The sequence below is a fragment of the Monomorium pharaonis genome, chromosome 6, assembly GCF_013373865.1.
Source record: "Monomorium pharaonis isolate MP-MQ-018 chromosome 6, ASM1337386v2, whole genome shotgun sequence".
NCBI classification, from domain to species: Eukaryota; Metazoa; Arthropoda; class Insecta; order Hymenoptera; family Formicidae; genus Monomorium; species Monomorium pharaonis.
The window spans coordinates 5387076-5408635 of record NC_050472.1 but is presented as its reverse complement, the minus strand read 5'-3'; the positions used below and the strand labels follow the sequence as shown (position 1 = coordinate 5408635).

The 21560-nt window shown below is 32.1% G+C and overlaps 5 protein-coding genes across 5 annotated transcripts; 4 read left to right on the top strand and 1 right to left on the bottom strand.

Annotated features, from left to right (window-relative positions):
• Window positions 1–1878: 1878 nt before the first annotated feature.
• LOC114253753 (protein aveugle) lies at window positions 1879–4232 on the top strand. The gene is made up of 3 exons (XM_036288416.1): window positions 1879–1932; window positions 2041–2154; window positions 4038–4232. Exons 1-3 carry the CDS (start codon window positions 1879–1881, stop codon window positions 4230–4232), a joined length of 363 nt encoding a protein of 120 aa, XP_036144309.1.
• On the top strand, window positions 3254–10459 carry LOC105829867 (zinc finger protein 160). The gene is made up of 8 exons (XM_036287836.1): window positions 3254–4275; window positions 4422–4619; window positions 5301–7265; window positions 7442–7546; window positions 7616–7777; window positions 9174–9427; window positions 9741–9821; window positions 10071–10459. The coding sequence occupies exons 2-8, from the start codon at window positions 4437–4439 to the stop codon at window positions 10366–10368; spliced, it is 3048 nt and encodes a 1015-aa protein (XP_036143729.1). The 5' UTR covers window positions 3254–4275; window positions 4422–4436; the 3' UTR covers window positions 10369–10459.
• Window positions 10460–11193: 734 nt separating this feature from the next.
• LOC105829897 (40S ribosomal protein S26) lies at window positions 11194–13173 on the top strand. The gene is made up of 3 exons (XM_012668974.3): window positions 11194–11318; window positions 12249–12557; window positions 13091–13173. Exons 1-3 carry the CDS (start codon window positions 11316–11318, stop codon window positions 13121–13123), a joined length of 345 nt encoding a protein of 114 aa, XP_012524428.1. The 5' UTR covers window positions 11194–11315; the 3' UTR covers window positions 13124–13173.
• Window positions 13174–13212: 39 nt separating this feature from the next.
• On the bottom strand, window positions 13213–15795 carry LOC105829877 (PEST proteolytic signal-containing nuclear protein). Its single transcript, XM_012668952.2, has 3 exons — window positions 15643–15795; window positions 14091–14290; window positions 13213–13856 (listed from the first exon to the last, which is right to left on the bottom strand). The coding sequence occupies exons 1-3, from the start codon at window positions 15677–15679 to the stop codon at window positions 13611–13613; spliced, it is 483 nt and encodes a 160-aa protein (XP_012524406.1). The 5' UTR covers window positions 15680–15795; the 3' UTR covers window positions 13213–13610.
• A 2504-nt stretch (window positions 15796–18299) lies between these two features.
• LOC105829888 (protein archease-like) lies at window positions 18300–21528 on the top strand. The gene is made up of 4 exons (XM_012668962.3): window positions 18300–18587; window positions 18827–18851; window positions 19158–19362; window positions 19931–21528. Exons 1-4 carry the CDS (start codon window positions 18536–18538, stop codon window positions 20105–20107), a joined length of 459 nt encoding a protein of 152 aa, XP_012524416.1. The 5' UTR covers window positions 18300–18535; the 3' UTR covers window positions 20108–21528.
• The last annotated feature ends 32 nt before the right edge of the window (window positions 21529–21560 follow it).

Here is a 21560-nt window from a genome sequence, read left to right as displayed (position 1 = left end):
GCAGTCCCATTAAGCACGGATCGGAATGACGGATCGGATTTCTCACTGGAATTGAGCGATCCGTTCCAGTTCCGTTCCGTAAAAGTTTGCTCTACCAGTCCCATGTAGCCAAAACGGAACGGAATGTCACATCGGTCGCAGGTTAATATGCATAATTCACCGATATTTTGTTATTTTGATGCGACTGAAGCGATCACATACATAATTTGTTTAATTATCTTGCCAATAACATTAATGTGAGTACTCTAAAATACTGAATTGTAAGAATAAAATATATTTTATAACCAGATTCCGTTCCGTTTTTGCTATATGGGACGGGTAGAGAAATTTTTTACGGAACGGAACATGCGTGAACGGAACATGAGATAAGAAATTGTAAGAAACGTAAACAATACTTTGTATTATTAGACAGGTTTAATTTTAACGTGGGAGTGCGTGCTCTTTGGACCCAAAGTTTATGATTTCAACTACATATTTTTGGCGAAGTCGTATTGTTTGGATAATTTTACATTTATATCTGGATATTGCCGAACATCAGCTTACTGGAGCTTGTATGAAAATATATTTTGAAACACATAAAACGATGAATGAAAAAACAATCTTATTAATTATGTTTAAAAAACTGCAAACGGCGAAGAATTTGTCAACTTAACATGCTGTATCGGTGTTCGAGAGAGTGCGAAAGCTGTATTCAACATAACAATATAACGATACGTATCGTATTGTATCGTATTTGTATCGTTATAACAATATAAAACGATACCGAACTGTTGTTAAGAGTTACAGAATAGGTCTACTAATGATGTTTTTCCAATACAATGATGTTTTAAAACTTGTGCGGTCAGAAACACTCGCCCGATCCGTCCGGAATTGAGAAAATATACACGTTCCGATCGGACGGAACAGCCGGGTCAAGAATTCACTAGAAATCTCTAGCAGAATCCGTTCCGTCATTCCGATCCGTGCTTAATGGGACTGCACCCTTAGCGCGTTGTTATCCAATAGAAGAATCTGTATTATAAGAAACAGATTTTTCTATTGGATAACAACGCACTAACATTTTTGTTAGCGCGTTCTGAATACAGGCCTATATCTCGTTTTAAATATAATATTTTAAAATAGATTTCAAATCTAGACTTGTGCCCATTTTTGCCACTGACGCTTGACGCTGACGGCTGAAAATGAGCGTCAAACATCAGCATGAAAAGGCACCTTTAGGACCGGTTTCACCATCTCTCCGATATTATCTTTAACCGATCGATTCCATGGAATTGACTAACCGTACTTTTAAGCAAAATTAACAAATGCGATTGGTCAATTTCGATGAAATAATCGGTTGGTTAAGATAACCGGAGTTCTCGAAAGAGAACTTAGGTGCGTTCCGTTTCACGCATGATACGCATGATGCATCGTTTATCTTTGTTGTTTGTCAAACGTTAAACAAGGATGAACAATGCATTATGCGCATCATGCATTGAAACGGAACGCAGCCCTCGTCGCACCATTCGTTATTTCTTCTGTTTCTTCCCGTAACAGTCGGTAAGCGGTTGGCGCTTTGAGTTTTCCCACTGAAATTCGAGAAAGGGCTTCCATCTTGAATTAGCCAATTGGCGATGTAGACAATCGAGTGCCACTCGAAGAGTCAAAGAGAGTCGCAGGGTCACTCTGCCAGAGTGTGTAATATTTTCTTGAACTGTCTTGAACTTTCTCTCATACCATCTTTTTCCACGGATCACAGGAGACAATTGTGAGTTACGTATCGTGCAGTGTGCATTGTGTTTGTTATGATACTATTTGTTGCCACGATACGCTTCAATATAACTTAGCTTTCACGTATCGTTACCGAAGGGTCGTTGGGGATCTGTGGAGATCAGGAGTATGATGGTAGAGGAGGTTCCTAATCCCACCACTATTAATCCCACCAGAACGAAAGTAAGAAAACGCTCAAGTTTTCGCGCGTTTAGACGAAATCTGATTTCTTTCCTCATATATATATATATATATAAAATTGCCATTGTTGTCATCCTTGCATTTTTTCAGAGCAAGACAACTCGACCGCGTCCAGTATACCTGTGGAACGTGTTAGACGTACAGAAGTGGCTGAGACGTCACTGTAGCGACTACTATCAGCTATACTACGAGGCATTCCTGCACGTAAGTTATCTCTTGCCACCTATTACATGTATGTCTTTTATACATTCCACTTCTGATTTTGTTTCTTGCGACCACTCACGATATTAATTTCATTTAGAATATGAATAATTGTATAATTTTCTCTAAGAATTTACACTTTATAGTAATGTAAGCATAGTTTTATTGACCAGAATATGTATTTAGATTATGTGTCAAAACTTTCTCTTTAAAGAAAATTTTATTGAAAAACTAATTTATATTACTATAAACATGGTTACTATAAGGTTTTTCACTAAAATTTTCTTCAGAGAGGATATTTTGGAACCAGGCCTTAATATAAAATAATTACGTTTTGTAAATAAAGATGATATGGATGTAGTCAACCAAACTTGCTAATTTTTATTGAAGTAAACTATGACGTTTCGGTCCTTGTTTTGAACCCTTATTAAATAGGAATGATCTTGATGCCCGTAATTACACTGTCGATAAAAATTACAATGCACGAGAGTCACGAACGCAATAAAAAGAAAAACTTAATAAGTATTAAATATTGCTGTTGTCAATGTGTAAAGGTTTATAAAATCAAGTCACGAAATAAAATAACATGTAGTCAAGAATAAGAAGATATTGTTCTTCGTGGACGGTTAGAGCACAACTGACGGTCGGAGTATGAGAATAACAATGCGAAGTAAACGCATGTCAAGCCGAGTCAATGACATTATTATTGTATAGGGGACTCAGATTATTTGTGTCTTTTTGTAAATTTATGCTGCTTGTAAATTTTTTGATGTAGAACATTTCGGCTATCGATCTTTTGACAGGATGTTTATTCGTGTGTAGTACGTGCGGATTAAGCCAATCGAAGTCGTGATTGTTATTGACTTTATATTTGCTAACCACAGAATGAAATGATTCGGGTTTTTAAATATTTTTTCTGTGTTCATTTATGCACGTTTTTAAGTGTTGCTAGTTTGACCAATATACATTGCATTGCAATTATTACAATCAATGCGGTAAACAATGTTGGTCTTTTGCATGTGTTCCAGGCTATCTTTCCTTCTTTTTATTACTGAGTTTAGTTTTTTGGGGATTGTGAGCACTGTGTTTAATTCTATTTTGTTTATTTAGTGTTTTAAATTGTTGCTGATTCCAGAAATGAAAGGTAAAACGAAGCATTTTTTAATATCGAATCTACTGTTTTCGTTTGTATGTGGATTACTGTTCAGGTTTTTTAAAAAATTGACCTGTATATTAATGTGTTTATTAATTATGTCTATGGGGAAGGAATTGTTGATGAGTATGTTTTTTATTGTTGCAATGTTTGCTTTATGAAACCTTTCATCGGAGAGTAACAAAGCATGGTCTGTTAAATTATTGATTGTGTTGATTTTGTAGCTTAGTGGATAATTGGAAAAATAGTTGATATACCTCCCTGAAAATGTTGGTTTGCGATACCAATCTGTTATTAATTTGTGGTTATCCCTAATTATTGTTGCGTCGAGAAAAGAGATCATGCCGTTAGATTCAGTTTCATGCGTTAATTTGAGTCGTTCATGATAATCATTAAAAATGGAAAGAACATGGTTGACTTTATCTTTTGGTAAGATGGTGAAAATGTCATCAACGTATCGGAAAAAACTAGGAATGTCAAACGTTAACGATTGCAAGCAATGTGTTTCTAAGTCATCCATTACTAAGTTGGTAAGTAATGGTGACAGGGGAGATCCCATGGGGCTGTCGAAAACCTGCTCGTAATAATGGTCATCAAATTTAAAATAAGTAGAACTTAGAACAAGGTCAACCACATGAAGAAACTGTGACATATCAAAGTTGGTAAATTTTGATATGTCCTCCCGTTTTTCGATTGATTTAAGAGCTAGTTCCCTTTTGTGTTTTTCTTTTAGCACGACATTACAGGAAAGACATTGCTAAGAATAAATGAAAATAGCTTGAGGCGGATTGGTATTGATAACGAACAACATAGAACAGACATTTGGCGGGAAATATTGAAATTGCATCTAAAAACAGACATGTTAGAGCTTAAGGATATTGAGCGACGAAATAATATGATGAATAATATGATGATGAATCTTGACTAAAATCTCATTATTATACAGTTATATCTTTAATGTATTATTTATGGTATGTATGTATGTGTACATATATATATATATATATAACCTTTAATATACATTTATCAAAAAATGTTTTAGAATACAATTTTTATTGTTTTTTATAACATGTATAACTTGTAAGAATAATCTAACATTGTTTTTATTTTTATACAGTATGTTTTATAAATAATGGATTTGTCGACCAACTCTAGAGACATAATGAATACAAAAGTAATTAAGGTTGCGATTATCTCTAAGGAGAAGTTTGAAATATGTCGTTTGTGTGGAGAAAAGTCTTTGAACTGTATTCCAATATTTGAAGACAGAGATAACTATATTCTCGAAAAAATCAGCAGGTGTTTACCAATTATTGTAAGTTAAAAACTGGATACTTTACATCTTTAAATCGACGTTTGCGTCAACGTAGATTAATTTGCTCTAACTTATTTTTTATTTTTTTCTAATTCTAAGAATTCTACATTTGTGCAAATTTAATCTTTTTAACTCTTTTACATTAATTATATGTAATAAAAGAGCATTTATTATTTATAATCTATAATTTTTAGCAAATTTATTTTTTACTTTTAAAATTATAAATTTTCATAGAATTTTGTTGATTTTTTCAAGGAAAATTTTGAAACTTTAAATATATTTCTGAAAGAATTGTGTATGATGTTTCTTTGGTCATCTTTTCTTGATAATGCAAAATGTTGACAATTGCATTGTGAATAGTTATATGTTATAGTTTATATCAAGCCTATTCTAACTTATGTCTCATTCTAACTTATTGCACTAGTATAGTAGTACAATGAAAAAGAACAGGCTAATTATTTCTTTTTAGTACTTTTACAAACTTAATATTCAAAACTGAAATGACTTTTTTGATTGTGTGATTAAGAAACATTAAAACATGTAATAAAATGTATTTACTTCAAGGTAAATTTTTTTAGTTTTATCTTTCAATAAAATTCTTGGAAATTTTAAGTATTCTCAGGGAATTTTTTACAAAATTTTAATAAGTACTTTGATAATATTTTTTTTATGTGTCTTTAGGTTTTTCCAAATGACAATTTACCCTCCAGTGTATGTAGACGTTGCTTGGATTCTTTAAATATTAGTTGCAAATTGATTCTCACTGCAGTAGAGGTGGATAAACATCTACGAATGCAATTAGATCAAAAGCAGAAAAATGCTGTCTTTACAGATAAAGATGTTGCAGTGTTTTGCGAAACTCCTAAAATATCTGAGACAGAGGTAGACAAACACCTACGAATGCAATTAGATCAAAGGCAGGAAGAGACTGTTTCTACAAATAAAGATATCCCAGCGTTCTGCGACAAATCTAAAATATCTACAGTAAAGGTGGTCAAACATCTGCAAGTGCAATTAGATCAAAGGAAGGAAGAGACTGTTTCTACAAATAAAGATGTCGCAGCGTCCTGCGACAAATCTAAAATATCTACAGTAAAGGTGGTCAAACATCTGCAAGTGCAATTAGATCAAAGGAAGGAAGAGACTGTTTCTACAAATAAAGATGTTGCAGCGTCCTGCGACAAATCTAAAATATCTACAGTAAAGGTGGGCAAACATCTGCAAGTGCAATTAGATCAAAGGCAGGAAGAGACTGTTTCTACAAATAAAAATGTTGCAACGTTCTGCGACAAATCTAAAATATCTACAGTAAAGGTGGGCAAACATCTGCAAGTACAATTAGATCAAAGGCAAAAAGAGACTGTTTCTACAAATAAAGATGCCGCAGCGTTCTGCGACAAATCTAAAATATCTACAGTAAAGGTGGGCAAACCTCTGCAAGTACAATTAGATCAAAGTCAGAAAAATGCTGTTCCTACAAAAAAAGATATTGCAGCGTTCTGCGACAAATCTAAAATATCTACAGTAAAGGTGGGCAAACCTCTGCAAGTACAATTAGATCAAAGTCAGAAAAATGCTGTTCCTACAAAAAAAGATATGGTATTTCGTGAAGCACCTAAAATACCTGCAACAGAGTTGAACAAGCATCAACAAACACAATTGGTTCAGAGAAAACCTGTACGTGTTTATACAAAAGTAGTAGACGAACCACCTGAAATATCTTCTGTTGTCGGCCCGATTGGATGTGATCTGTGCGACTTTCATTTTAAAACTTTAGGAACACAGTTTGACAGGCACACGGAGCAATCTTACTTTTTAAAGTGGAAATGTAGTCTGTGTGATGGTTGCTTTGACAAATCTAGCGAATTGGTAGCGCACAAGTCGTCGAAACATAATGGTAATATTATAGTATGTAATAATTGTCGATCTACATATGGTCAGAAACCAAATGTAAATGAATGTGACAACATACAAGATAATAAACGAAATAATAAAGAGAAGACAACGAATAGGAATATCCAGAATAATCAGCAAACAAAGCAGAAGACTGTTAATAAAAATAATTGCAAGAGAATTGTTACAAAAAATGACAAAATAGCATTTATCGATTTGACAATGGATAACGATGATATTGAAATAGGAGATGACAGTGTAAGCAATGAAATGGATGTTTTAATGGAACAAAGCGATGACAGCTCTGATTCAGATGAAATGGAAAATATTGATGATTCTGATTCAGAAACAGATAGACTCATAGAGCAATATAGGAAAATTTTGGATCAAGTCAAAACAACTAAAACCGTTGAGCAAACAAAATTGTTTTGCGAGACTTGCAAATTCCACTTTGGGAACGAGCGATATTTCAACGCTCATAACAGGATACATGAGAAAAGAGTTACTACTTGTAGCATATGCTCTATAAAATTCTCGTCCATCTACGATATGTTTTCTCATAAACGTGAAGAGCACAAAATGTTCAAAAATTCACGTGTAAAATATGCATGTGGTAAGTGTGGAAAATTCTTCACACAGTGCTGGACTTGGGAGGCTCACAAGGAAGATCAGTGCTCTGAAATGGAAAAAAGATCTTGCAAATATTGCAATATGGTATTACCGACACAATTCAAATTGACATGTCACTTAAGGGTAACTTTATTAACAATTGTATAATAAAAAAAATACGTTACGTCTATTTTTTTAGTTGAATTTCTTTACAGTTTTATATTTTTTTCTCCAAGAAAAAGAAAAGAAGATAAAAATAAAGCGTATACAGTGCTTCAGTTAAAAAATAGTTTATTATGTATTTTTATGTATATTTTCAGAGACACAAAAAGGAGATGCTCAATGATCCGGATGTGACTGTGTATAGATGCGTTTCATGTCCCGAAGTATTTGTCGATAAACAATTATATGAAAAGCATAGAAATGTATGTATATATCATATATTAAGTATTTGAAATATTAATGGTTAATGGATTTCATAAATTTGCTTGTAGGTGCATGATCCGGAATGTTGGAATAAGTATCGATGTGATACGTGTAAGCAACCGTTTAGGGACAACGCTCGATTACAAAAACATCAGAGGACCGTTCATCAAAACATTAAGCCTTATTTGTGTACTATTTGCGGACGTTCTTTCTTGCATTCGCAAAGTTTGGTAAGTTTGCTCTGAAGATTGAAAAGCAATAAATATATCGCTTTACTGCAAAAAAGTGACGAACTCAATACATATTATAATACAAATTTGCTTGAGAGAGAGGAAAGAAAATTGCATATTTTGAAATTAATTATTTAGTATTAAACTTAAGGTAACTTAAGGTAACTTATAACTTGTTGGAGCTATCGCAAATCACATAGTGTTTGTTTCAAGTTCTTTAGAAAAGTAATGTAAATATTAATTTTGTTATAGTATTATGTTAAACTTCTAAAAACTATCTCTCTTTTATTATTTTTAATATTTTAATCTATTTATTTTTATATGGGAAGTTTTGAATTCACATTGCATTATTTTTTCTGTTTAAGGGGATGCTAAAGCTGTCCTGTTTTACCAATTACTTTGATTATTTTTAATTCACTAATTTTTAAATTGTATTTACAGAATTATTAAAATTAAAAATCCTTTTCCACAATTAAAGTACAGACGGTAATATAATACGCACATAAGAATTTTATATAAAAAAAACGAAAAAAAATTTTAATTTGTAAATTATATTAAAATTTTTTTTCGTTTTTTATATAAAATTCTTATGTGCGTATTATGTTATCGTCTGTACTTTAATTGTGGAAAAGAATTTTTAATTCTGTAAATACAATTAAAAGATTAGTGAATTGAAAATAAGCAAAATAATCGATAAAACAGGACAGCTTTAGATGCTAAAGTTGTCCTGTTTTACCGATAATTTTCTGGCTCATTAATCTTTTAATTGCATTTACAGAATTAAAAATCCTTCTCGAGGATTAAAGTATAGACGATAACAAAGATGGGTCGTAACAATTTTGTAGGAAAAACGACAAAAAATTTTAAAACTGTCTGCTTCTAGAGTCGACTTGTAACAAAATGTGCCTAATGTAAAAATTTTAGACCTTGTACGCATAAATCAAGCCTAGGCCCAATACGAGTGAACATTTAGGAACAATGCTACACTTTCAGATTGATCGTAGGTGTTCTAATAAAAAAGATTGTTTAGCCAGAAAATTTTGTGTCTAAAAAGAGCAATCTGAAAAATTTTTTTTAGTTTTTGGTATGAAATTCAATTCATAAACTGATATTAGTACATAAACTTCAACTCTGGAAAAGAATTTCCAAATATATAAAAGAAATACGTACAAAATTTTGTTAATAATGTGAACAAATGTTTCTACAGTATCGACCTCGATCAAGTTTTACAAGCAGTTTAGCATCCCCTTAAAGGCTGATGTATTTAGAATATATTCTGCATATAATATAAAATTTGAAAAATTTTAATTTTTGCTTTTACTTTTTGCTTATTACAAAGTACGATATTTGACAGATGCTTTTCAGAAGAAATTTTTAATATAATTATAATTTTCAGAAAATGCATGGTAGAACTCACTCCGGGCATGATTGTAATCATTGTAAAGAAGTTTTTGAAAGAAGAGTGGATTTAACGAAACATCTACATGAAAAACATGGTTACAAGCTACCCAGTAAACCAAACTTGAATAAAGATTATATTTGCAGATATTGCGGCAAAACGCTCAAATCGTATATATCACTGACAGATCACGAAAGAATTCATACTGGAGAAAAGCCATACAAGTGTTCGAAATGTCAGCGGTACTTCCGGTAAAGCAGCATTTGCTTTAATCATACGAATTTTTGTTGTCTACTTTTATGAGTGCACAGATAGATCTTGAAGAATTTTGCTATAATTTTAGTAAAATTTTATTGAATTTTATAATAAAATTTATTGTAAAAGACAACGTAGTACTTAAAGAATTTTACCAAAATTAAAATTTAATTCTTTAAAGCTACAGTACAAATTTTAAGTAGTATTATTGCAGCACAATTTTAGGAATAAATTGTAAAAGAAAATTCTATATTTATATTTTCTTTTATTTGTAATTTTTTAAATCTTAATTCTGTTAAATCTTTTTAGGAGTTATACAGCCAGATGGGCACATCTACAACATCATGTGAAAGGATTGTTTGTGTGCGAACATTGTGGAAAATCTTATAGGTAAAATTATTAAAACTATTCTATAACCGATATTCATAATCAAATCTTATTTCAAGACGTCTTGAGCAATGTCTTAAGATGCTAATACAGCTCTATGATTGGTTGATGACATCTTAAAACAATATTTAAAACGTTCTCAAATTTAAGAATCGAATATTGAATACTTGTATACTATTGAATATTATTGAATATCTATGAGAAGAATGTGGGTAAAACAGTACATAATCTTTTTTTTTGTTATGTTAATAGTTATAAGCGAAGTTTAGCTGTGCACATTTTGACGCACTTGCCGATGGAAGAACGCAAGTATGGATGCAATATTTGTAAGAAAAGATTTATGAGAAAGGCTCATTTGACTATTCATCAACGTATTCATTATGGAATACGTCCTTATAAGTGTGATGTGTGCTTCATGAGTTTTACACAAAAGGGCGACATGGTACGACACCGAGTGCGACACTTTAACAAAGAAAAACCTGTAAAAAGGGTTAGAAATATTAAAGTAGATTTAGATTTAAAAAATGACAAAACTGACAAAACTGACTAATGTCTTATACTATAAATAATAATATGTTCTTATATATTTAATATTATATGTATTTGCTAATATAAGAAATAAAAATATCCATTGTAACATCTTTCGTAGAGATCCTTTCTTATTTTACATTTAGACAATGAGAGGAAGATAATTTATCTTATGATTAGTAGAATAATTTTAAGACAATACCTTACGGCCTTTACGCTCTTAAGTTTTTAGTAACGCATAATAATTGTGTTTGAAATCTTAAATTACAAATTAATATAACAAGGATATTAACTTTATGCATATATATGTGTGTGTGTGAGTGTATGTGTGTGTGGCGCGCGCGCGCGCGCGTGTGCGTAAATGCACGACATCATGTAAATAAAATGCTCTTAGAGTTTTGAAACTTTGTCTTCAAATTACAAGTCGTTAGCAAATTTTTTTGTTACAACGCCAATGGTATATTGCAAAAAAATGATTAGCTAAAGCTACGTTCAGAAAACAAGTGATCAGTGAGCAGTCGGTGATTATTGATTCTTACTGTTAAATCTCTAAATTTAGACTAGTTATATTAACAAATTACTCAACTGTTGTGCAACTGTTACTCAACGGTTGTGTTTTCTGAACGTAGCTTTAGCTAATCGTTTTTTTGCAATATAAAAAATTTTGAAAATATACAAATAATTCTAATGATACAATTTTAAAATAACTGACCGAAAACGAAAATAATTATAAATTACCAAAATGACCTGCAATCGTTTTAGTTGTTAATCTGGTTGTTTTTATTTATTGTTCATATTTGGCGGTCTTTGAACGCACAGCAGCATGGGTGACCATGAACCGGAAGTGCGATGATTAGGACACGTGACGTCGAGAAGAAGGGCGAAGTCGCGCTTCTACCTTGCGACGCAAGGCTTGCGTAGTGTCACAGCTTCCGTTTCGAACCTCTTTCTCGTAGTTCTCGATACAAAATGGTAATATAGTTTGTTTATTGCCCGCAATTTCGCTCGCATTCTTGCACCGTGCGTTTTACGCTCGCGAAATTTTGTTGCCATCGTTGAGGTAGAGTGCAGGCACGTTTTGGAGAAACGTAAATTTCGCGGAAAAGATCGACGCTTTTTCGTTGAAACTACGCTTCCTCCCGGGAGTGGCCATGTGGCTGCCGCTTTATTTGCTCATTGCAAAGATGTAAAAACGACATGTGTTGAGTCGAATCTTAATTTAATTAAAAAATTGTGAATCTGAACATTAAGATCGTTCATGATTTACCGATTTAGAAATAAACGGAGCAAGAACGAGGACGAATTCTATTCCTAACCTATGTCATACGTGCATCACATGTAGTGATGCTGATCTTCGATTTATACACAGTGTCTGTAAAGTCTGTTCCTTATATTTCGGAAACTGTTTAAGATTATGAAAAATTGAGAAATACGTGTTTGATCATTTCGAGTGGCTACTTTTCTTAAGATAATTCAGGTGAAGTAGCCCCCTCGACATGTTCAAATACATATTTCACGGTTTTTCATAATTTTGAACTGTTTCTAAAATATAAAGAATGAAAACAGATTTTATGTACATAAATACATAGTATATGTTTATCTTATGTGATTTTTATATACAATATTTCCATGTATTAACTCTTGTAGGACTCGAACTGAAATGCAAGCTATAAAATTATTAAATATATTGTGTATAAAAAATATTTTTAAAAACTGATTAATTCTTTTAACTTTTGATGTTTGGGATTTATTATTTCATATTTAAACATGTTTCAGTTTATAATTACCTGTGAATGAAAATAGCGCTTATTAATTCACGTGGTTAATCTACTAATGGTATCTTACAATATCCCATCTTTTTGATATATTACTTTGGCCTTTAACTTGTTTTTTGTTTGTCAGACGTGCAAACGCAGGAATGGTGGACGTGCAAAACACGGTCGCGGCCATGTCAATCCGGTCCGCTGCACCAACTGCGCCCGCTGTGTTCCCAAGGACAAGGCGATCAAGAAGTTTGTCATTCGCAACATCGTTGAGGCCGCCGCTGTCAGGGACATAACGGAGGCCAGTTTCTATCAGTCGTATCAGCTGCCTAAGTTGTACGCCAAACTTCACTATTGTGTCTCCTGCGCCATTCACTCCAAAGTGGTGCGGAACAGGTCCAAGGCAGATCGTCGCATAAGAACGCCTCCTGTTCGCAATTTCCCAAGGGTAATTGTTTATATTAGACCTTAATTAAGAAAATGTATTATATATTCATCAATCAAGATTCTTAACTTGGAATACAAGTTGGGAGTGAATTTATTTACAGAAATTTAAAACAATTTGGATATTAATGGTAATATAATAAATATCAACTCAATCAATGTTCTTGACTTGGAATTTGAGAACTCGATTGCTTCATGGAAGTTTTAAATTGATTTGAATATTAATAATGAAGATTTTTTTTAATTTCATGTTAAGTACATTAATCAAGAACTTATTGGCACAAGCTTGATACCTTGTCATAACCCCTTAATGTTATTTGAATTTTATATCTTTTAAGTTTTCTTTGTTATGCTTTTTTAATAATAAAATATGCGTTTACAGTAGAGTAATATTTAATATAATTTCCAATAAAATTTACACTCAAAATTATTTTGCTCATATAAATAGATGTAATGTTTTTATACAATTATTCCAAATTCATACATATATATGACGTGTACACATACATATACATATATAATGCTTTTTGTTTTCAGGATTTGCGCCAAGGCCAGCAAAACAGAAAATAATTTTATTATGTAAAGTTAATTTCGATATAAATAAAATTTCATAAAACCAGTGGAGATGTCTTATTTAAGTTCATTCATACACAATAAAGTTCATTCAATATTATTTTTATTATTTCGAAAGAAAGACAATATTTTATCGCAAATTGATAGAGTTCATAATGAACTATGTATATTTATAAATATTAATCTATTTTATATATATATATATATATTTGATATTACATAGGAAAACTCAGAATCGCCAAACGCAGAGTGGGAGTATAATTTATAGATTTATTATACATAATATGCATATGTAGCTAATATTCCTTTTAGTTTTGAAGCGAAACTTTAAATTTGAATTCTGATCAAGGAGTTACTTACATTTCATAAAAAATACTTGCAATTGTCTTCAGCAAGAACAAAGTTTCTAATTATTAGATTAAAAATTAATGTACAAGTAATTTTTTCAGTATACACACATTCTCTTATGTCTATACATGCAAAATCATTTGTTCGCCTCCTCCATTGCCTTTTTGAGCGTTTTCTCGAATATCTTTTTTGAATCGCAGAATCCTTGTTTTGTCTTGCCAAACGAATTTGGCCCGGCCGACGTCGGCGTTTCACGCCCGATATTTCGCATCCTCATCCTTGCCTCTGCCGGCATCTCTTCCGGTTCGTCATCGTCGTCATCCGCGTTGAACACCGAAGCCACTGTTGGTTTTTGTACTGGTGCTGCTTTCACAGTTGACTTCTGATACAAAAGCAAGTTTTTTTTTTTATGGAAAGGTGGCACTTTACAAAAGAGCCAGAGTTTCGAGTTGCAAAAAGAGATGTAACATCAGAATCGGCAATCAATGTAACTTTTTTTTAAGAATGAAAACGTAAAAAGTGAATATCTTTGGTATTAAAACTTAACAGATTTTTCACGTTTCTGCTTAGGAAAAGTGTTATATAATCGCAAATCCTGCATGGAAATCTTACTTACGGAGACAGAACCTAATTTAATTTGAATTCCTTTCTTCTGCTCATTACCAGTCTTCTTTCCAAAGCCAAACGCCAATTTCTGTTTCTTCACATCTGATTGATCGCAATCGTCCACGTCGTAACGTTCCTCGGCTCTAAGTGGCGAGCGGTCCCTACCTCTGTCATCCTCTCTCCTGTCCTCGGTTCTGTAGACACTTGACCCTGACAACGTCAAACACTGGCAAAGTTCAGATCAAGTTAAACAAAGTTGACTTTTTAACCGGAAATCTTTTAAGCGGGTTATGCTTAATGCAGTTTTATGCCCTACAAATCCAACAATTAGAAGTTAGCTGTACAAAGTGATGAAATAAAGTAAGAATTACTTAATTCTATAAAATCATATATGTATGTTATAATTAAAGGGTTTTCTACCCATAAAAATTAAATAAGTCTATTCTTTTTAAATTTATACTATAAATAATTTTTGTCTCATAATAATAAAATAGAATAAAATAAAAAGTATAAAATATAAATATAACTACATATATAAAAATTTTTGTCAAAAGCAATTCGAAAAATCTTGTAAATAAAAAAGAAAAAATTATTACTTTAGATTTTAAATATTTTCTTCTGCATCTTTTATCATTATTAATGTTGTAAAAAAATAATGTAAAAAAAGGATAAATATATAGCAAATATATGAATTTCACTATAAAAGAAAATCAAACATCTAGATGTTTTTTTCTTTAAGATCTTCAAAATACTGATTTAAAAATTTTATTCTTATGTCTATAGAAAAATTATATTTATACCATGAATGAATTATAAAATGAAATTTTCTTCTTTCCTGAAAATTTAAACTTATTTAATTTTTGTAGGAAACCCTTTAAAAATTATTTCGTCTTTCTTGTAAAATTAATATTTAAGGATTACATAATATATACATATATTCAAAAAATGTTAATATACTTTTTGACAAAAAAGTTACGTACATGTTTTAGATTCGATCTTTAAACTGTAACATCGTGAACAAAACGTACAATCTCCCTGAGGTCATTTTAAAGAGGCTTTGCTCTTAACTTGAAATAATGCGCTTATAAAATTGCACGATTTTTTTCGTAGAGTTCTAATAGTGACAATCTAAATCTGCGCATAACTATTTGTGAAAGATAAATGTATATAAATATCAATTAATTAATTTTAAATTTTGTTTTAAATAACGCCACAACGGTGTTTTCTTATGTGTGTATATGTAACGCGTAAATAAAGAACGATGTCAATCGCACTTCTAGTGCAGACACGTTCTTCACGATGTGCTAGTGATGGAGGATCAGAGACAACTGCGTAATCAGAATTAATGACGTTGATTTCTCTCAAAGAAGGTATTGCAAGACGTGACAAGCTAAAGATCAATCGTCGTTATGATTAATGCATTGTATGCGATTAATATTTTATATAAAATTGTACAAATTTTGTCGATAGTTTTTACGCGGAAATAATCATTTTTAAGTGTCTTTGCTTAGTCAAGCGTTATCTACATTCAACGGCAGCATAATAGTTAAAATGAACAGAACCTTTTCTATAATCGTCCCCGGGATTTCTCCTGGACATTTCGTCAATATCTTGCGGACGTAGAGCTCGAGCCAAGTTATGCTGGTTTATGCGGAGTATACGAGGTAACCTAAAAAAATCGTTACTTATAATTATCCGTCCATCATTGCTGCCAACAATCATGAGATGCGCAAAATCCCACCCGAAAGGTCTGTTCTTTTTAACTCAACTTGATCCATCTTGGATTGGACTTGTCCAATCGGAGGGTGCCACAAACTTGATGGTTCAAGTTGCCAAATATGAAAGTTACTACAGACGTAATTTTCTAGTAATTTTTATATTTGGCATTCAACTTGGATCAGTTCTCGGATTGTGTACAAAGCTTAAGAAATGTTTTTTATATGTATATGTGTACATACATCTAGTTTATGGTTATAATTGTTGTACAATATTATCATTTTCTAACATTTTATTCTGTAATTTTTGAATGAATAAGTTGACGTGAACTCATTGCTATTTTATAGTAAGTTTTATCAATAATGTCAATTTTCTAAAGCATATGATATAATTTTTATGTGAATAAATATACAATTAAAAATATAACTATATTTTGAGTAAAATCTATTTTAAATTATTGTTAACGTTATTAAAAAAGTACTTGAGCAACTTTTTAGAAATCATTTATTATTTTCTACTGTAGAGAGTTAAATTTGTTAACCTGATTTGTGCTAATTAATCTGTTCTAAAGAAGATTGACATCAGCTGAAATTGTTTTATTTCTTTTTCAGAAAATGTAAACCTTAAATTTCCACATGTCACAGTATTAATATGTATCAATTTTTTCCTTACAGAGAGAGTACAAAAATGAATACAGGTCTAATTTTTAGATCAGTGTATCAAACAATTAATTCCATTGTTCCAAAAATTTTGACGATTCCAACTACACAGAATGTATTGTCTCACAAAATCCACTATATATGCAGCAAAGAGAAATTAAGTTCTCCAAACAACTTGTTGAGTCACAACACACATTTTCTTCTGCGACCTGTACTGCCTACATACAATTCAGTATGTGGTCTAAAAATGAAGGGCCGCTTACAATTACGTTGCAGGGACTGTTATTATCTATGTAAGAATGAGAGGTGGTATGTTATGTGCAAGACGCATCCTAGGCACAAACAGGTGCAAACGAAAAAGAGAGAGCATAAAACATGGATACTAACATGGGCATCTCAGAGTAAACGGCGAGGCTGGTAAACGGACATTTGTAGATTTTAATATGAAAAATATGTGTCATAAAATGAATCACTAATATGTATAGCAAATAAAATATGAATACTTTCAAAATGTTTCATTAGTTATTAATGTGATTATTTAAAGCTATAACATCTCTCATTTTAATCCTTTTATAACGATAGATAGAAATTTAGTTTGTATAATCAAATTTTTATTTTCTGGAATATTTCTAACTAGGTGATATACCATATTTATGGCAGAGACTGAAATATTGCTAAACATCCATATTATCAATTCTGTTTTAATTTATATTTACTATTTGTAAGGCTCCAGGAGTTAGGAAAGTTAAAGACTTAATATTATAGACTATAAATATATGTATAAATTTTTCAATTACTAACATAAGTATCTTAATAATTTATGACCTTTAATGTAATTAAATTCATAATTTAATAATAATTTTATTATATAATAATTTTCAATAATAAATTAAACTGAAACGCTTATGTAAATAACATGAATATGTAAAGAAACGCCAAATACAGTCAAAATTGTATCTTGGTGTCTAGTAATATAATTAAATGTATAATCAAATATATGTATATATGATATTTACAATCAAATAATTTATTATATAAGTTTCATAAATAAGAATTCATATTTATATATGATGCAATAATATTATATATTTCTATAAAATTAATTTTTTTTCTAGAATTATCTGTAGCATGCATAACGTGATAAAAACCTGGATAATGATGATAAAATTGAAATTTTAAATTATAATTAATTTCTTATTTCTAACTTAGATCAATATCTATTGTGATGCAATTTTCATTAATCATTTATATGAATTTAGCTGACATTATTTAAATAATTTCCTGATAAAATCATGTATATTATGTTAATTTTATGAAAACTTTCGAAAAGTAATTAAAAAGATTTGATAATCATTCCGATAATATCAATAATTTTTTATACTACACAATAGCCAGCATAAATAAATAAAATAACATTTTTGCATGATATTCTCTATAAATTGTACGAGTAGTAAAATAAGTAGTTGGAAAGAAACTTGATAATCTCTTATTTGGACAAATTAAATTAATTAGGAAATAAAATAATTAACACAAATAATTAAATATTGACATAAATTTTTATTATCCTAAATGTAATACTATCAAAACCCTAAATTATTTAGATAATACTGTAACTTAAAAAACCCTAAATTATTTAGATAATACTTGTGTTTGTAATTTAAAAGAACTTATATATTTATTGTATATATTATACATGTATATTGATAAAAATTACGTGACTACTTTATCATATCGACCAAGTTCGAAATGATGCCAGCAGTTCACTCGTAAAGTGGCGTCACCTGGCCGGCGTGAACTCACCTACGCGAACTACGTTGCCGTTGATTGAACCCGTCAGCGGATCAGCTGATCGCTTCGTTTACGTGGGTGAATCAGCTGTGCGCGGCCATAGACGAGTTTCATTTCCAAGCCCGAGGAGTTGGACGACGCATGTTGTCGCATTGTCGAGAAGATACAACTTTCTTTTCTCGCAGAGACTAGGAATTGCATCTGGGAATCCACATATCAGCGTGACACACTGTAACTCTCCATATTCGGTTAGAATATCTATTTTTGAAGGGATTAGAAGAGGAAGGAGATCATGGACGAGTTGTCGGGCGGGAATCTTGAGATACCGCCTGCCAAATATGAGTGTGAGTATCGATCGCGTGCTTTTTCTCGATATCACATTACGTTTTTCGTTCGAAACTCTTTTCTCGCAAATATATCCGCGCCGGTCGTTGTACACTTCGACACGTGTTTTAAGATTCGCGCGACGTGATCCTAACCTCGTGTGGTCGCTTCGAAACGACTGACGCAACGTTTCCGAAATATAACGTGAATCTCTCGGTCTCAACGACATTCACGGGGGAATCCACATTTTCTGTTACAGATCTGGATCACACTGCTGACGTGCAGTGAGTATTGCATTGGGTTATAATGACCGGCTTATTTTGGAGGTTACTTCGCCGCCTAACCTAAAAAAAACCCGCGCGAGCACAGTCTCGACTGGAAACTAGGATAGTTATCTTTTGTAAATTTCTAAGATTCATAGTTTCGCGGGTATCTCGAAGGTTTGAGTTTTCTCTCAAGGCTTTGAATCTTTCAAGTTGTCGAAAGTAACAACCTCATGAAAGCTGCGAGACTGTACATATGTTTAAGAAAGCGTTGTTCGCGGGACGAAGAGGTATCGACAATGTGAACTACGAGTAATTGTGTCCCAGATTGCACGCATGGGGCGACACCATGGAGGAGGCATTCGAGCAGTGTGCGATGGCCATGTTCGGCTACATGACGGACCTCGAGCGTGTGCAGGCCACGCAGGTGCACTACATCGAGGCCGACGGAGACGATCTGGAGAGTCTACTTTTTCACTTCCTTGACGAATTGCTCTTCATGTTCAGCGCCGAGCCCAACATAGTCGCCAAGGTATAATTTCCTCGTTGTAGAAGTCATTTAAATAGATATACTATGCTGATAATTTATTATTACAGTAATAACGATAATGTCCAAATTTATGAGAGAAATTATGGAAATTTGATTACGTCACTCGTACAAGGATTTATATTTTATGTAAAATAACGAGATTTTTCATTGTTTGTTAAAAATCACGTAATGTTTGATTCTCACATTTGAATTAGTCATTTAAAAATATAAGACAATTTTTATTGAGATTGAGATATTTGAACGAAATTTTGTATCTGTTCTTTGAGTTCCTTGATGTCTCAATTTCGACAAAGGTTGACTTGGGTTGTCTTTCAAATAATGGATTTATTTATAAATAAGATATATTACGATATACTGTATATACAATATCATAAACGTAATTAATTATAATTATGACATTTTACTGTATAAAAACGTGCGATTTGAAAATATTAAGTCCAATAGTCGCATTAAATGATGCTTTTGATCGAATCAAAGATTGCGAGACTCCTTCGCGTCCGCGTTCGAAGCTAGAAAAAGGTGAAAATCTCGGCACGTCTCTGTCACGCAGAAGGTCAAGATCACCGAATTCGACCGGCAAGGGTTTAAGATCAAGGCAACCGCGTACGGCGAGGAGTTCACGATCGGCAAGCACACGCAGGGCGCGGAGGTGAAGGCCATCACGTACTCGGCGATGCAGATCCTCGAGGTGGATCAGCCCGAGGTCTTCGTGATAGTCGATATATGATATAATCCCCCATACACCGATCGCACCGTCCGCGTAGCCCTCAAGAATATTTTGCTGCATAACTTTCTGGTAACTTTCTCTCCCGAGAAAGAACGGTGGGGGAAAAAAAAACAGCAGGGAAGAAAGGGGATGACTCGGCTCGAACAGAGGGAAGGAAAAAGTAGGGGGAGGGGCGGTCGAAGGGCAAGAAGGGAAACCGTATGCCTCCCCTACGTAGGATGCGGATCCTTTTGTACTTGCCTTGTAGGGTTCAAATAAATACGTTACGAAGAATGCACCGGGCCTCCCTTCTTCTTGGCTCGACTTGACTCAGGCGTGTATCAAGATCACTCGGACACCCCCGGGAAGGTGCAATGAAAATGGAAAGGACCTACTTAGACGGTCGTTTGTAGTGAGAAACGCGTGCGACAGTTTTTTTCGTTACACATATTTTCTATTTGCTATTTAGCACTGTTAGATTACGATCAAATGTAGTCACTGAGAGAAAAATGTTTGATATTTAACCTATAATTGCATAGTAAAGTAATTTATGATTAGGCGCTACATTTTTATAATTATTACTGTTTCAATGTTGGCAATAATAACTTTAGATTTATTATTCTATCAACTGTGAAAAAGTTTTACAATAAAAATGATGATAATTTTAAATATTAATATAGTAAAGAAACAAGTACGCTGGAAAAGATTTTTACATAGTAAATACAATCACAACTAAAGTGAATGTTACTATTTTTAAAATATTTGTTTACTATTTACATAATAATAATAATTGTAATAGCTATAATTTACATGGTTAAAATAAATATGTGATATATAGGTGATTTTGAAAACGACTATAAAATGTAGTTAAATTATGGTAATTACAATCATTTTTTCTCTTAGTGCAGCAGGGCCTTTTTATTTTAAAACAGCTGTTCTTCTTAAACTATTGTTCTCCTTTAACGTTTGTTCCGTTACATATTTCTCTCGCACTAATCGTGCAAAAATATAGAAAAAAATATAGAAAACATCATATGTAAATTGATTGCGCGCGCAACATTCCACGCACATCATTAAAATAAAGTTTATTTAAATCAGTCGATTTTTATGTGTTTTGTATATGCTAACATTTGCATTGTATCTCTCTGATTAATATTTATCGCAATGTGCACAAAGTTACAAAAAACAAATTCAAATTTCAAACGCTAGACCGTAGATTTTGTTAAATTTGATAGAAAGGTATATCAGCACCGTGTTAATTTCAATTATGCAAAATTTATATCTAAAATTTTTATGTAGAACTGTAAAAAAAGACTTAATAGAATTGTGTTCTATTACATCTGAATTATTCAGCATACGTTTGTTTGTATTGTTGTATTTTCGTGGTACGAAATAAATAAATAAAAATAGGATCGAGGCAGCCTCATCCCTTGAGAAGATAATTTGACCGAAATAAAGAGTATAACTTCGCCGG

Coding starts and splice junctions, on each gene's coding strand:
- LOC105829897 (XM_012668974.3), top strand. Junction 12,558..13,090: donor CTGTTCGCAATTTCCCAAGG/GTAATTGTTTAT, acceptor TTTTGTTTTCAG/GATTTGCGCCAAGGCCAGCA.
- LOC105829867 (XM_036287836.1), top strand. CDS start 4,437: ATGGATTTGTCGACCAACTCTAGAGACATAATGAATACAAAAGTAATT. Junction 7,266..7,441: donor AATTGACATGTCACTTAAGG/GTAACTTTATTA, acceptor GTATATTTTCAG/AGACACAAAAAGGAGATGCT. Junction 7,547..7,615: donor TATATGAAAAGCATAGAAAT/GTATGTATATAT, acceptor ATTTGCTTGTAG/GTGCATGATCCGGAATGTTG.
- LOC105829877 (XM_012668952.2), bottom strand. CDS start 15,679: ATGTCCAGGAGAAATCCCGGGGACGATTATAGAAAAG. Junction 14,291..15,642: donor CGGGGACGATTATAGAAAAG/GTTCTGTTCATT, acceptor TGACGTTGTCAG/GGTCAAGTGTCTACAGAACC. Junction 13,857..14,090: donor TTAAATTAGGTTCTGTCTCC/GTAAGTAAGATT, acceptor CTTTTGTATCAG/AAGTCAACTGTGAAAGCAGC.
- LOC114253753 (XM_036288416.1), top strand. CDS start 1,879: ATGATGGTAGAGGAGGTTCCTAATCCCACCACTATTAATCCCACCAGA. Junction 1,933..2,040: donor TTAATCCCACCAGAACGAAA/GTAAGAAAACGC, acceptor GCATTTTTTCAG/AGCAAGACAACTCGACCGCG. Junction 2,155..4,037: donor ACTACGAGGCATTCCTGCAC/GTAAGTTATCTC, acceptor TTTTTCTTTTAG/CACGACATTACAGGAAAGAC.
- LOC105829888 (XM_012668962.3), top strand. CDS start 18,536: ATGGACGAGTTGTCGGGCGGGAATCTTGAGATACCGCCTGCCAAATAT. Junction 18,852..19,157: donor GATCACACTGCTGACGTGCA/GTGAGTATTGCA, acceptor ATTGTGTCCCAG/ATTGCACGCATGGGGCGACA. Junction 19,363..19,930: donor AGCCCAACATAGTCGCCAAG/GTATAATTTCCT, acceptor TCTGTCACGCAG/AAGGTCAAGATCACCGAATT.